Raw genomic sequence first — 17,198 nt, forward strand, 5'->3', positions numbered from 1 at the left:
TTCTGCTACAACGCGTACAGTGTGTGTGTGGAAAAGGTTAACTGCTCAAGTAACTTGCCCAAGTCATGATCATGGTCTACTGGTGCTTAGATTGTTGTTCCAGAGCAGGAAAAATTTCCACACAGGGTGAGGCTGACTGTGTAATTGTCACATTCTCTTCTATATCATTGGTAAATTTGATTGCACACAGTATATATTTTCATTTCCGGGAACACATATGAAGACATGAAAAAATGATAAAATATAACATTTTAGGTGGAAAAAACTAAGTACAGACCAACACTATTCATGGAAGCATATCTTTAATTAGAGGCCTCTTGTGATCTATGTATGAACATAGATGGTACATGTATCACTTCTTTGACCACGCAGGCCACTCTAATTCAAAATAAACAAGAATCCAAAATGGGCAGGAGCAATAAATATGAAATCATCACATTTAAAAATTATAAATTAGAAAACAGTCCGCTTATTGTTTCTGTTGAGAACTGCCAGCACAAAGAATGCCAGGAACTATCACCTCAGATCCAGAACTGTAATTTTCACATCTTTTACAATCACGTGTCTGCAAACCTGGATGTGAGCAAAAATAAATAAACAATTATTAATCTGACATTTTTTTTACCAACCTTAATTCAGTTAACCAATTTTAGAGATGGCTGGGTTAATCGTTGGCTATGGAGTTCTGGCAGGCGCTAGTTATTAGCATTCCTGCTAAATGATGCATTTAAGAATACATGTAAGCAGTATTCATCTAACATAGATTAGAGCGTAATGTATTTTTTGTGTTTTTTTTTCAAACTTGTGCTTAACCACTTGACCTCCAGAGGATTTACCCCCCTTAATGACCAGGCCTCTTTTTGCTACTCGGCACTGCACTAATTCAACTGATAATTGCGCGGTCATGCAATGCTGCACCCAAACGAAATTTACGTCCTTTTTTCACACAAATAGAGCTTTCTTTCGGTGGTATTTAATCACCTGTGCCCCTTTTATTTTTCACGCTATAAACAAAAAAATGCCAAAAATTTGGAAGAAAAACGATATTTTTTATTTTTAGCTATAAAAAATATATAGTAAACTCAAAGTTGGTTATAAATTTAGGCCAAAATGTATTCTGCTACATGTTTTTGGTAAAAAAAATCCCAATAAGTGTATATTGATTGCTTTGTGTGAAAGTTATAGTGTCTACAAACTATGGTATAGATACTGCAATTTACACCATTTTTTTGCTATACAGCGCTGCACTAGTTTAACGGAGAATTGCGCGGTCATGCAAAACGGTACATAAATGAAATTTACATCCTTTTTTTTCCCACAACTTAAGCTTTCTTTCGGTGGTATTTGATCGCCTGTGCGGTTTTTATTTTTTGCGCTATAAAAAAAAAAAGCCTGCCAATTTTGAGGAAAAAAAACAATATTTTGGACTTTTTGCTATAAAACATGTCCAGGAAAAAAAAAAAATTTAAAAATCAAATTTAGTCATAAATTTCTGCCAAAATGCATTCTGCGACATGTCTTTGCTAAAAAAAAAGCCCAATACGTGTAAATTAATTGGTTTACGTGAAAGTTATAGCGTTTACAAATGGCGGGAAAGATACTGGGATTTTTAGTTTTTTTTTATACTAAAAATGGCGGCGATCAGCAACTTATAGCGGCGATCAGTGACTTATGGCGGGACTGCGGCAGACATTCTGACACTGGGGGGGGAACTGACTTGGGGTCACTGACATCCCCAGTGAAACCAATACAGTGATCAGTGCAAAAAAAAAAACACTGACACTGTACTAATGGCACTGGGGAGGAAGGGGTTAAGTTTATTATTCAGGGAAAGGGTTAACTGTGTGAGGGGAGTGTTTTACTAGGGGGCGGGGGTGTGTACTGCAGGGAACACCGCTGATCGGGAGAGAGAAACCCTTTGCTTTTACCTGGCCCGTGGGGCACTATTTAATCCACTGATACCAACAATGCGGCATAGTTTCCTCCACAGAGACCAATTAGGAGGCACAATTCCTTCCATTGACACCAATTGTGGGGCACAATACCTCACAATGATACCAACAATGGGGCCCAATGACACCAATGATGGGGCAGAATTCCTCCCAATAACACCAATAATGGGGAGCCATTCCTCCCACTGACACCAGAGAGGGGGCATGGTTTATTCCCTCTAATGTAGGTGCCGTTTCTACTCCCAATGGCCACAGTCCGGCCCTCCTAAAGTCTGGAGGAGAGTAAACTTCCCCTTTGTTTAGGAAGTTTGAAAACCCCTGCACTATAGGATAATATAATGTAACAGTTACATTTTATTTAACACAAACTCTAAATATGTAATTTTTTGATGTTTTATAAAGTAGTCATATGACCGCTATTCCATATCGTATCCATTGCTAGTAAGCCCAGGGGGTGAAGACCGTTGCTGCCTGAAGCATGCTACAGTAAGTGTACAGCAAGTACACTCACCGGCCACTTTATTAGGTACACCTGTTCAATTGCTTGGTAACACAAATTGCTAATCAGCCAATCACATGCCAGCAACTTGACACTTTTTAATGCGTTTTTTCAGCTTTTATACTTTTGGTACTTACTTTTTATACTTTTTATACTTTTTTGGTTGCTGAGCAGAATAAAAACGCAAAGCGCTACATGCATTTCAGCAGCTTCTCCATTGAATTCCATTGTAGCAAAAATGCTGCTTTTTGCATATAAAAAAGTCCCCGACCCTTTCCAAAACCCCAGCAGCTCCAAAAAGCATAGCTATGAACATGTCCCATAGAAAACCCATGTTAAATGGACTGTAGTGCGTTTCTGCAAAAAGCACTAAAAAACGCATTTGTGTGAACCAGGCCTTAAGTATATTTGTGATAAAATGTTAATTTGAAAAGGAGGACACAGCTGACTTCCATTCAATCATCTTGTAAATACACTCACTTTATTAGGTACACCTGTTCAATTGCTTGATAGAAAAAATTGCTAATCAGCCAATCACATGGCAGCAACTCAATGCATTTAGGCATCTAGATGTGGTGAAGACAACTTGCTAAAGTTCAAACTGAGCATCAGAATGGGGAAGAAAGGGGATTTAAGTGACTTTGAATGTAGCTTGGTTGTTGGTGCCAGATGGGCTGGTCTGAGTATTTCAAAAACTGCTGATCTACTGGGATTTTCACGCACAACCATCTCTAGGCATTACACAGAATGGTCCGAAAAATAGAAAATATCCAGGGAGTGGCAATTGTGTGGACAAAAATGTCTTGTTGACGTCAAAGAGAATGGGCAGACTGATTGCAGCGACTTTCAGATGGTTGGGTCAGAATCTGGTGTAAACAACATGGTGTAATGGTGTGGGGGACATTTTCTTGGCACTAGCAAGGTGTACCTAATAAAGTGGACATTGAGTGTATTTGAATGGGAATTGCTGTCCTTCAATGAGGAATAGGTAGAGCTATAGATGCATCAACCTAGGACAACACAAGCCAATTCAACAAATACAGGTCTACCAGTCTTTTGCATGGCGTCCAGCCGATTCCCTTTGCGAGATAGACTGCACGTGTCAGTCAACAATACCATGGGTTTAATCTATAGAGTGGATCCTAGTTCTGCCTCTCCCTCTTAATTTGAGCTTTTGCATAGGAGATTGCTAGAGACCGCTACCAAGTCAAATACAGTTTCTTACATTGCTTGCATTAAAAAAAAAATATTAAATGCCCGTGTTATTTATTTTTTTTGCTTTTTTCTCTAAACAGCAATTTTATCTACGAAATGGTACCACCTGTCAACTTGGCATGCCACGTATAAAATTGTAAAGCATTGCAGAGGTAGCATGTGAATGACCCCCACTTGTATTGTAGCCTTTAGGTTGGCAGTTGGAGAGCAGAAAAAATGAATGGTCTTGTCAATTGGAGCTCTATTAAAGATTAATTAGCGAGATCAGTGTGGAATCCATGCTTCATATTATATATAGACAGTAAGGTGGTGAAGATCCCAGGAAGAACATTTTGTGGACTGGGGTATGAAAGATTGTAATAGCTAGTACTGATTTAATAACAGATATCTTTCTCCACTGGGGATGCAGAGTTTCTCTCTGCTACTGCTAAAGGCTGGCCATATACTATACAATTTTCTTTAGGAAATTGCTTTAGATTTACCAAAACCATATAATATGAGGTCAAACCTAAACCAGGGGTGTATTTAGGTTGTGTGCTGTCCTAGGCAACGCAAAAATCGGAGCCCCTCCCCCACAGGGAGAGCCTGTCATTGACCAACAACACCCCTGCCTCCCACCCGAGAGAGCCTTCCACTACCACTGCCCCCCATACACCATGGCGACAGAGGGAAAGACACTTTCACATCTCCGGACATCCCTGGGAAGGAGAGTCGGGCTGTGCATACAACGTCATGAAACCCGCAGCCTCTCTCTGAACCTACCAGATCCCCATGCCGGGAGTGTCCCTTCTTTCGTACCTTCTTCTGAGAGGAAGTGCTGCCCCCCCCCCTGAAAAATTCCGCCCTAGGCAAATGCCTTGTTTGCCTTGTGGTTAATACACCCCTGACCTAAACAACACTTTCAATTGTATCCAATTAGGGTAGGCCCTTGCACTACACAGTTGAAGGTAAATCTAAAGAAAATTGGGCAGAAATTGGACAGAAAATTGTATAGTGTATGGCCAGCCAAAGTAAGAGATTGATTTTGTTCGTTCGGTCTCTAGTGCGCGAAATTTGAAATTAGTGTCAAAATGGATCAAGCCAAGGTGCGATGAGATCGTGCAAAGTGCAGTAACCCACTGCAACCAAAAAGCATTCATCTTTAAAGATCTCCCTAGTAAGCTGAAATGCTATTGTCCAATATGGATTGTCATAGTTTATAACCGTTCTTTGTATGGCCTTTTGAATAATGTCTTTATGTTAGCATTCATGCGAATACACCAGCACAGGGATGCAGAACTGTGTCCAGTGTTCATACTATGACAACCAGCCACTGTAAAAGGAGAAGGCAGAGTTTACTGGGAGTAGTGCCTAGGGCAGCACTTAACATGAGAAGTGAATGAAGTCTAATCTTTATGGGCACCTTAAGATTGCACCACCCTTCTTATCCGATTGCCTGCTACAAATACTACACCATATTCCCCGCACTACCCTCCCCTGCTACAAACACTACACCATATTCCCCGCACTACCCTCCCCTGCTACAAACACTACACCACATTCCCCGCACTACCCTCCCCTGCTACAAACACTACACCACATTCCCCGCACTACCCTCCCCTGCTACAAACACTACACCATATTCCCCACCCTACCCTCCCCTGCTACAAACACTACACCATATTCCCCACACTCCCCTCCCCTGCTACAAACACTACACCATATTCCCCGCACTACCCTCCCCTACTACAAACACTACACCATATTCCCCGCACTACCCTCCCCTGCTACAAACACTACACCATATTCCCCACACTCCCCTCCCCTGCTACAAACACTACACCATATTCCCCACACTACCCTCCCCTACTACAAACACTACACCATATTCCCCACACTACCCTCCCCTGCTACAAACACTACACCATATTCCCCACACTACCCTCCCCTGCTACAAATACTACACCATATTCCCCGCACTACCCTCCCCTGCTACAAACACTACACCATATTCCCCGCACTACCCTCCCCTGCTACAAACACTACACCACATTCCCCGCACTACCCTCCCCTGCTACAAACACTACACCACATTCCCCGCACTACCCTCCCCTGCTACAAACACTACACCATATTCCCCACCCTACCCTCCCCTGCTACAAACACTACACCATATTCCCCACACTCCCCTCCCCTGCTACAAACACTACACCATATTCCCCACACTACCCTCCCCTACTACAAACACTACACCATATTCCCCACACTACCCTCCCCTGCTACAAACACTACACCATATTCCCCACACTACCCTCCCCTGCTACAAACACTACAGCATATTCCCCGCACTACCCTCCCCAACAAACAAGCCATGTCAACCACTGCATAATGTTCCCTTACATTGAATGGTTTGGGCTCTTTGCTGTGAGGATGAAAACCTTTCTTCTTACAAGCAGACACTTCCAGCATGCCAGCATTAGTAAGTCGAAATATTCCAGTGCTGAAAGGGAGACAGAAAAACATTTTATTTTCATCGTCAAAAGAAACATAAAATATGTACATAAAACACTAAGGAAAAAGATGTTCAACAGGTAAAGAGGTTATAAACCTTAAACATTTTGCCTTAATGCAGTCCTTACATTACAGGTAAAAATGTTTAGACATCAGTATTAGTGGTGCACAGAAAATGAAAATTCTAGTGTCGAAAACGAAAATGTATTTATTAAATAATTAATGTGGCTGGCGCTTTTGCATTGAAGTCTCTACAGGATGCAACTGTGCATGAAAGTCTACGGGATACAACTCTGCATGAAAGTCTACGGGATGCAACTGTGCATGAAAGTCTACGGGATGCAACTGTGCATGAAAGTCTACGGGACGCAACTGTGCATGAAAGTCTACGGGACGCAACTGTGCATATGAAAGTCTACGGGACGCAACTGTGCATATGAAAATCTACGGGACGCAACTGTGCATATGAAAGTCTACGGGACGCAACTGTGCATATGAAAGTCTACGGGACGCAGCTGTGCATATGAAAGTCTACGGGACGCAACTGTGCATGAAAGTCTACGGGACGCAACTGTGCATGAAAGTCTAAAGGACACAACTTTGCATGAGTGTTGCTTTGTCAAAAAAAAAAAAAAAAAAAAAAAAAAAAAAAAAAAGCTGTTAATTATCGGCACCTTTTTTCCTATTGGCAGAATGCTGATAGCAGTATTTTTGGCCTCCTATATAGTGGTGCATCCCTTATTCAGTAAGCACCCCCCCCCTTCCTTTTATTTACCTGAGCTCTCACTCGATACACCGCTGTGAATGTCTGCAGTTCTTCTCTCCCCTCAATTCCTGATCTCATTGGCTTTGCTGGGGCAGTGGCAGCCATCGGCCGTTTTGTGCTCCCAGCGGGGGAGGGGGCACAGGAAACCTTCCCTGCTGGGAGAACACAATGAATATTGCTAGCGGCTATATTTGCTGGCAATAATCGCATGTATAAATCCAACATGCTAGTTGTAACCAAGTTGATTGATTGGTCAATTTGGGTACAATCAGCCTGCCCATAGAAGGTGCAAATCTTGGTCGGTCCCTGCTGAACTGGTCTTCTCTCCCACCAGACTGGACTTTACTGTATTGCAGAGTTGTGTAAATCTCAGGATTGGATAGATAGAAATGCAAATCGTTTTGGTAGGCATAACAGCTCCCATATACTGTGTCTATATCATCTGTGTACCTAGTAGTTTAGCTTTAAATGAATATAGTAGAATATACTATAATATAATATATAATATAATATATAATATTATAATAATATAATATACAGCTATCTACTACAGTGATAGCTGTATAGCTACATCAGCAAAAATGCTGTTTTTATGTTCTTTGCACATGAATAGGTATTCTTTGCAAAGTGAATTTTCACCGCATTCACTAAACTAAAGGAAAAAATCCCTTGCAAAGTGAACATCCTATTTGCTTTTAGTAAATCAACCTCCCAGACTATTAGTATAACACTGCATAAAAACATTAGTGGAAATTTCCTTTTAAAGGGAATTTTCACAATTTCAATATTACACTGCTCAAAAATATTAAAGGAACACTTTTTAATCAAAGTATAGCATCAAATCAATTAAACTCCTGGGATATTGATCTGGTCAGTTAAGTAGCAGAAGGGGTTGTTAATCAGTTTCAGCTGCTTTGGTCTTCATGAAATTAACAGGTACACTAGATGGGCAACAATGAGACGACCCCCAAAACAGGAATGGTTTTACAGGTGGAGGCCACTGACACTCCTCATCTTTTCTGACTGTTTTTCACTAGTTTTGCATTTAGCTAGGGTCAGTGTCACTACTGGTAGCATGAGGTTATACCTGGACCCTACAGAGGTTGAACAGGCAGTCCAACTTTTCCAGGATGGCACATCAATATGTACCAACGCCAGAAGGTTTGCTGCGTCTCCCAACACAGCCTCAATAGCATGGAGAAGATTCCAGGAGACAGGCAATTACTCTAGTAGAGCTGGAAAAGGCCGTAGAAGGTCCTTAACCCATCAGCAGGACCGGTATCTGCTCCTTTGAGCATTGCCAGAGCCCTAAAAATGACCTCCAGCAAGCCACTGGTGTGACTGTCTCTGACCAAACAATCAGAAACAGACTTCATGAGGGTGGCCTGAGGGCCCGACGTCCTCTAGGGGGCCCTGTGCTCACTGTCCAGCACCCGAGAGCTCGACTGGCATTTGCCATTGAACACCAGAATTGGCAGGTCCGCCACTGGCACCCTGTGCTTTTCACAGATGAGAGTAGGTTCACCCTGAGCACATGTGACAGATGTGAAAGGGTCTGGAGAAGCCGTGGAGAACCTTATGCTGCCTGTAACATTGTTCAGCATGACCGTTTTGGTGGTGGGTCAGTGATGGTCTGGAGAAGCATATCCATGAAGGGACACACAGACCTCTACAGGCTAGACAATGGCACCCTGACTGCCAGTAGATATCGGGATGAAATCCTTAACCCGTTATCAGACCCTACGCTGGTGCAGTGGGTCCTGGGTTCCTCCTGGTGCACGACAATGCCCGGCCTCATGTGGTGAGAGTATGCAAGCAGTTCCTGGAGGATGAAGGAATTGATACCATTGAATGGCCCCCACGCTTGCCTGACCTAATCCAATAGAACACTTCTGGGATATCATGTTTCAGTCCATCCGACGCCGCCAGGTTGCACCTCAGACTGTCCAGGAGCTCAGTAATGCCCTAGTCCAGATCGGGGGGGAAATACCCCAGGACACCATCCATCATCTCATTAGGAACATGCCCCGATGTTGTCAGGCATGCATACAAGCACGTGGGGGCCATGCAAACTGAGTACCATTTTGAGTTGCTGCAATGAAATTTCAGCAAAATGGAATAGCCTGCGGCATCATTTTTTCACTTTGATTTCCATGGTGTCTTTGAATTTAGTCCTCTGTAGGTTGTTCATTTTAATTTCCATCAAACGATGGGGCATCCTTATGTTTTTAACACATTACCCAGTCCATATCAGTATAGATATCTAGCATGATATTTTTCCCCATTGAGATCTGATGGGTTTTCAAAGTGTTCCTTTAATTTTTTTGAGCAGTGTATTTTGGGGTTTCACAACACATCAGCAGTTACATAATAACATTGAATATATAGTTTCATAGGTATATAGTTTATGGATATACTGTACATATCCGGAAATAGACATACTCATTGTGCTTTGGGGAACAAACAATAGCAATGGCTTCAGGTAGCATGAGCTGATAGGAGCAGTGAGTGTGAAGATCAACACTGGACAGGAAAGCCGTTTGGGTCGGATGTGTCTGCAAGGAAAAGCCAAAATTTCAGCAATACATTTTTATTTCATTTATTGAAGGGCCAGTCCAACTAAAAGTGATATTTCAGATATAAATGGAGTCTGGTGGACAGAGATGGCAATTTCCAGGACTCCATACTATAGTTCCAAGCTTTGCTCCTATCCACCCTGGCAGTTTTGGGTATTCTTGCCCACCTTTGGGTGTTTCAACTCCTCCTCTGGCATTCTTTAGAATATACTTTAGAAGTGGAACTCTGAACGGGCCACAGCAGGTCAACAGACCCAGGAACTTAAACACACATCTAAAAATCCTCAGATATACAACCAAGCATTAAGTGGTTTACTTATCATGTGTCTACAAAGAAGTAAAATATCAGATTTCAATGGGCCGAACCTTCAATACAATTATAACTTGTAGCACTAAGCCTGCTTAGAATACATTGCATTTACATTTTGTATTAAAGCAAAACATTTATCCTACCGAGAAGACTATATTATGCAAACGCTGGACACTTGTATTAAAGGCAAGATATTTGTACACATGTACTCAAGAAACTCAACGACACTGATTCTTTATAGGAATTGAGCATTTTCACTTTGCAAAGTTAAATTATCACAATGCAAGGAATTTCTCTTAGCTTAGGAAATGAGGTGGAAATTCACCTTGCAAAAACACCCGATCATGAGAAAGTAAATTAAAAAAAAAAAAAAAAAAAAAAAGAAGAATTACATTCTATCTGGGTCAAGGGGGGAAGATTTACTAAAAAAAAACCCAAAAAACTGGTGCACTCAGAAGCGGATTGGCTACCTTGCGCAACAATACCAGATTCTAACTTCAACTTGTTCAATTAAGCTTGGACTATAACATCTGGAAGCTGATTGGTTTCTGTGCAGAGTTGCACTAGATTTTTCACCCTTCCGTTTTAGTAAATATCCCCCAAGGTGTCTATGTTTTGGTAAGAACCCTGGTTAACCACTTACCGTCCACTCTATAGCAGAAGTACTGCTACAGGGTGTCACGGGTGCACAAAATACAGCCCTACCCGCACTGCAATGTGTGGCCAGGGCTGTCAATCACCGGGTCCCGGCTGGTGATTGCCAAGCATCTCTGACAGGGGGGAGAACTATTAGTAACAAAACAGTTCTCTCCCGTGTCAGCTCCTTCACACTGCTGTGCATAGCACAGCCATGCAAAGCAGTGTCCTTACAGTGAAACACACACACACCTTTGATCACCCCACATGTTAACCCCTTCCTTCCCAGTGTCATTAGTCCAGTGTCGGTGCTTTTTATTAGCACAGATCACTGTATTGGTGTCACTGGGGGTCAGTGACACCAAGTCAGTTCCCCCCAGTGTAAGAATGCCCTCCGCAGTCCAAGTACAAGTCGCTGATCGCCGCCATTACTAGTAAAAATAAAATTAAAAAAAAAGCCCAGAGTATATATATCTATCTATCTATCTATCTATATATATATATATATATATATATATATATATATATATATATATATATATACACACACACACACATATATACACACACACACACACACACACACACACATATATATATAAAAATAATCACCATTTGTAAATGCTATAACTTTCACGTAAACCAATTATTTTACATGTACTGAGATTTTTTTTCAGCAAAGACATGTAGCACATCACATTTTGACCTAAATTTATGAAGAAATTTGAATTTTTTTTACTGGGCATGTTTCATATCAAAAAGTCAAAAATATTGTTTTTTTTTTCTCAAAATTGATGGGTTTTTTAGCGCAAAAAAAAAAAAAACACAAAAAACACCACACAGGCGATCAAATACCACCGAAAGAAAGCTCTATTCGTGGGGAAAAAAAAGGGACTTAAATTTCATTTGGGTGCAGCGTTGCATGACCACGCAATTGTCAGTTAAAGTAACGCACACACTGCAAGGGTAAATATGCTCTAATTTTTGCTCTATTTCCTGTTCCAGCAAGCTTCAGCACTCCACAAAGCTCTGGCCTGTGGGTGGTTTCTCATCATCATCACATGCAATTTAGGGCTAGTAACCCTGTATTGTATGTGGAGTGTGCGAACTTGTGTTGGCGGCTGTGAGCAGCTATAGAAGAGACAGTGCTGGACCAGTTGAATGGATAAATGGAACCTGCTGGAAGATGAAATAGGGTGTTTTTCGTTATTATAACTCCCCTAGACATAATGAGCATTTAACCTTTGCAAGGGTATTTTTTGTTCTAGCCAGGAGTTTAGCTTTAAAATATATCTAAAGCCAACATAAACAATTGAGTACTGTCCGTGATACTTTTTTTATTTGCACCAACATACAATTTTTAGGACAAGCTTTCGGTGTATGTCCCCTTCTTCAAGGTCCAGGCAGTACTACTTCACAGCATGTTAGAAAAGATGTTGAAAGGGGGAGAAAAAAAAAACAGAAAGAAAACACACAAACAAATGTACACAGAAATGGTTATAAGACTAGGACTAGCAAAAGCAAAGACTGGGGGGGGGACAACACTCACAGAGGGGGTCGTAAAACTGTTCGATAATGAGTGAGGAATCCCATGTCCAAATTAAGGCCATTATCTCATGTATCAAAAAGAATTATCATTCTTAGTTCAAAAGTTTTCCTTTCCTGAATTTGTTTGTGCGTGTTTCTTTGTTTTTTTTTTCCTCCCCCTTCCAACATCTCTTCTAACATTCTGCTAAAAATTTGTGAAGTAGTACTGCCTGGACCTTGAAGAAGGGGACATACCCCGAAAGCTTGTCCTCAAAATTGTATGTTAGTGCAAATAAAAAAAGTGTCACGTCAGTACTCAATTGTTTCTGTCGCAAGTGCACTAATACGGCTACAATCATCTAAAGCCAACATGTATTTTTATATTGAATACAGTAGGGAATGATCGAACCCTGTGGTTTTTTCTTGTGGTGTCCCTTTTAGGAGATTTTACTTCATGTCTTGCTCATGAACAGAAGCAGACTGACAACTCATGGGGCCCCCGGGCAATAGGGGATCATGGGGACCCTGTGTCCTTGCCCAAACTAAAAAAAGCCTATGAAAAAGGTACCAGGGGCATCTCATGGGGCCCCCTACTGACCCCGGGCTCTCGGGCAGTGCCTGAGTTTCCAAATGGTCAGTCCGCCCCTGCTCATGACACAGCTGTAACGGAGAGGAGAGGTCTTCAAAAGGAATGTAAATTCTATAGAGACTGAGGTAATCAGATTAGTTGTCCATAATGGACGATATCCTTCTATTCTTGGTCAACTGACCACAAAAAAAACGTAGAAAGGTTTCCCTTGCTTCAAGTCCCAGTGACAATGGTCAACAGGACAAACAGTAAATCTCCCTAATGGGGGCATAGTAGGCAATAAAAACCCTGGAATGGTGCAGAAAGAAGTATGTTGGCCGCACTGACAACAGTGTAGAATTAAAATCCTTTATTGAATTCTTCACAAATACAGTATCGACATAACAGCTCCAACACTGGACAGAGAACAGTAAACTTCGTGTAAAAACTCTAATAAAGGATTTCACTTCTGCTACACCGTGACAGTGTGGCCAACCCACTTCTTTCTGCACCATTGCTGTGATCACGGATCAGGCCAGCACCAACAGGTATGTGGAGGGGCTATGTGATCTAGCACTCACCTGGGAGCGGTCTTTTCTCCTCTTTAGCAATAAACCCCTAACAGGGGTTTTAACCCCTCACCAATCCAGCCAAAGCGTTTTTCCGTTCACCCATACAGTAAACAATTATTGTAAGTAAGGCTCTAATAATTTGCAGTGCTTGGAGCTACCAGATCATATATAGGCAGTTTTAGACTGGGTATGTTTGTCCGTGATCTAGCAGTAGTTCTACAGAATAATAGCCTTTCATATTCTGATTACAAACAAACACTTACATGAATCCAACCCAATGTAAGTAGATTGTGCTGATCTTGTACATTAAATAATTCTTCCACATTCTCCATGTCACAATAGTCTGGACCTGCAGACTGCTTTGGTACAATTACGTGTGTAATGATGAACTCATCGTGTGTCTGTAAAACAAAGCAAATAAACAACCAAGTCAGTACTTAAAGAGTATCTAAACCAGGGGTGGGCAAACTTTTTGACTTGAGGGCCGCAATGGGTTCATATATTGGACCCGGGGGCCGGACCAAGAGTAGATGAATGATGTGTATGTGTCATCCATAGTAAGTATAGTAATATTCCCCCATAGTAAGCATAGTAATTAATCCCCCATATAGTAATTCATCCCCCATAGTAATTCATCCCCCATATAGTAATTCATCCCCCATAGTAATTCATCCCCCATAGTAATTCATCCCCCATATAGTAATTCATCCCACATAGTAATTCATCCCCCATAGTAATTCATCCCCCATATAGTAATTCATCCCCCCTATAGTAATTCATTCCCCATATTAATTCATCTCCCATATTAAGTCCCCCGTGTCAATTTACTTACCTTTGCTCCGCGCGTTCCTCTCGCCGTGTTCCCGCGCCGTTCCGGTCTTCAGGGCGGACTGTGAGAGGAGCCTAGCTCCCCTCACATTCGTCACGCTGCCCCGCCTACACACATCCTGACAGCCATCCTGACAGTATCACGCTCCGCGGGCCGGATTAAAAGGTCCGCCGGGCCGTAGTTTGCCCATTGCTGATCTAAACCCAATAATAAACAAAACATGATATATTGCAGCTTACCAGTCTTTAGATGTGGTGGTTGTATTAGTTTTCTTTTAGACTTTTTTCACCTGGTGATCTGACCACTAACACACTTTCTGTCCTAGGATGACAATTCTCTCTCACCGAGCCTTATTTATAGAGAAGCAGTATAGTCAACCTAGAACATGAAATGTGTGAGGAACTAGAGAAAATCTCATCCCCATAACAAAGGCAGGCCATAGGTTATGGAATTTTCTTTCCTGCAACTATGGGTTGCACATTACACATCCAATATGCTGGTTGTACTCAAGTCGTACAACAATCAAATTGAGTACAATCAGCCTGTCCATAGATGGTTTGAATTTTGACTGGTCCCTGCTGAACTGGCAAAGATTTGAAACATCTATGGCCAACAAAAGGAACAGGGTGTTCTGTAGTTCACAGAAACAGCAGATAAGATTACCAACAGTATTCTTTTGCACTTATTGAACAGATAAATGTAACTTTGAAAAATGTTGTTGTAACAGACCAAAAGGGTTCAAATAGGAGAAGTTCATTGTTAGGATTTACAAACATGTTAAAAGGATATGTACACCTTCAAACAGTAATACACTCAAATATACAAACCTTTTCAGCAGTTTTCTTCATTAATGGTAACTCTGGGTCTTCTCAAAAGCCTGGATATTAACCAGAATATGACAGGTCTCCATTTAGGTCTCATTCATGCACACTGCTGCTCCTAAACTCATGTTTTTGGAGTTTTGGCAATTTTTTCTGCCCCTGAACTCCATGTTATCCTTTGTGTCCATGCACACATAGACATTTACAGCAGTTTAGTAACAGGGGAGTTTAGAGTACGCTTTCTGAAGACCCTAAAATTGCATTCAGGAGAGGGAATTTTGAGTAGAAAAAAAATGCTGAATGCTGCTAAACGCACGTAAAATGTGCCTAAGGAGATACAGTGTTTACAATAAGGCCTCATGCACACTGGTTATTGTAAAAGCGGTTTCTCCTGGCATGAGAAGATCAGCATTAAAAACACACCTAAGCTGCAGTTTTTCAAACAGTTTAGGCGTTTAACAGAGTTTAGCAGCATTGGGTGTTTGGGCATTTATTTATTTCATTGGACAGAATTTGAATTTTGAACTTTGAAACTAATAAACGCTGACATGGTAAGTTGTGTTTATACACATTTATCAGAGTTGTTTGTAGTCAAAACTTCCCTCTCCTGAATGTGATTTAAGGATATTCAGAAAACATCCTCTAAACTCCCCTGCTATTAAACTGCTGTAAATGTCTATGTGTGCATGGACACAGAGGATACCATGAAGGGGAGTTCAGGGGCAGACAAAAATGCCAGAAAAAAAAAAAAAAACACCACATGTGTGCACGAGGAATTAAGGAGGTTTCTACCATCACAGAAAAAAAAAAAGATGGGAAATTTTCTTAACCCTAAGATGACTCTTCCATTCTTTTACCTGAACCCTGGTCAGGCAGACTGGGGCACTTGGCATGTCTTAGTATTCATAAATCAAACCTTTTCTCTAAATGGACTCAAACCCCTATCTCATGTATAATACCCACTACGTATTGAAAAATTAAAATAAAATAAACCACTATAAATCACACAAGTCCAAAGATTAAGGTGTCTCAAAGAAAATCCAAATATTAAAAATGTGTCCAAAATATCAATAATCTTCCAAAAAATATTGTATCCAACTTTTTCACCAGTCCAGATCCCGCAGTACCTCAAAAAAAATGAGACTGAAATAGTGTATTACCTTCAAATTTTTAAAATTAATTATTATGTGAAAAATTAATATATACAATGTGAGTGATACGTGAATCATGCAAAGAAAATTTTCACTCCGTGTACACTCCTGCAAACATGAAAATTAACACACAAAAAAAAAATATATATATATATATATATAAATAAATAAAACTCAAAATGGCCGCACTGCTACTTCCGGTTTGGCGTCAGACGTATATTTGTACTGACGCGTTTCGTCACTTCCAGACTTCTTCTCGAGGGATGGTCCCTCAATTTGAGTATTGGAGAATGTGGTTTTTGTGCATTACAAACTGCTGAGACTGGTCTAAAGGATTTAGTAATCCCTAATGTAAGCACTGTATTAAATTTCTTCATATATACCTTATCCAGTTACTATATGGATCTCTTCTTTGCCTTCTGAGGAATTGGGGAAGCTGAAAGTCTACTATCTGCATGGTGGATAGAAGCTGTTAAGCGATTACATATCCAGAGATGCTTGTTGTTACTCCAAGAGGGTAATTGCCTTTAATCCCACTAGTGTGAGGTGGTCAAGGATTGTTCACTACACGTTGATATATTAATTGAATTTCCCAGAGTGGTTTAAAAAAAAAAAATCAATTTTATATAATTATTTTTTTTGTGTGTGTTGATTTTCACGTTTGCAAGAGTGTACACGGTGTGAAAATTTTCTTTGCATGATTCACGTGTCACTCACGTATATATTAATTTTTCACATAATGAATTTAAAAATTTGAAGATAATACACTATTTCAGTTTCATTTTTTTTTGAGGTACTACAAGATCTGGACTGGTGAAAAAGTTGGATACAATATTTTTTGGATTATTGATGTTTTGGACACATTTTTAATATTTGGATTTTATTTGAGACACCTTAATCTTTGGACTTGTGTGATTTATAGTGGTTTATTTAATTTTATTTTACAATACGTAGTGGGTATTATATATGAGATAGGGGTTTGAGTCCATTTAGAGAAAAGGTTTGATTTATATCGATTTATTTTCAAGGGTGGAAGTGTGACTTTTCTTGGGTTTATTTAGTAAGAGTTTATCTATTTATATAATGTCTTAGTATTCTCCATCTACAATTATGCAGGATAGACTAATCTAGGATTTCTACTCTGGTATATAGATCTCCTCAGACTGTTTATTGCTGGTCTGTTGTCAAATAAATGTTTTACTATGAAGATGGATTTAAGGTTAATTTATCTTCCTCTACCAACAAAATGCTTTAGTTGTCTTACAATACCCAGTGCTAGCATTTGT

The 17,198-nt window shown here is 40.5% G+C and overlaps 1 protein-coding gene across 3 annotated transcripts in view; it reads right to left on the bottom strand.

Moving 5' to 3' along the window:
• Window positions 1-285: 285 nt before the first annotated feature.
• The window catches only part of STAMBPL1 (STAM binding protein like 1), a 69,709-nt gene continuing 52,796 nt past the window's right edge, over window positions 286-17,198 (bottom strand). For 2 of the 3 annotated variants that reach the window (XM_089692784.1, XM_089692783.1), the window contains 4 exons: window positions 13,375-13,512; window positions 9,365-9,477; window positions 6,046-6,145; window positions 286-573 (listed from right to left, as the gene is read on the bottom strand). In XM_089692784.1, coding sequence (XP_089548910.1) covers window positions 517-573; window positions 6,046-6,145; window positions 9,365-9,477; window positions 13,375-13,512 — 408 coding nt within the window. In that variant the 3' untranslated portion in view covers window positions 286-516. The remainder of the gene's footprint in view (window positions 574-6,045; window positions 6,146-9,364; window positions 9,478-13,374; window positions 13,513-17,198) is intronic. The other variant, XR_016315367.1, reaches the window with a different exon arrangement.

The sequence above is a fragment of the Staurois parvus genome, unplaced genomic scaffold, assembly GCF_062004578.1.
Source record: "Staurois parvus isolate SC_StPar_1 unplaced genomic scaffold, SC_StPar_1.0 ptg000604l, whole genome shotgun sequence".
Lineage (NCBI taxonomy): Eukaryota > Metazoa > Chordata > Amphibia > Anura > Ranidae > Staurois > Staurois parvus.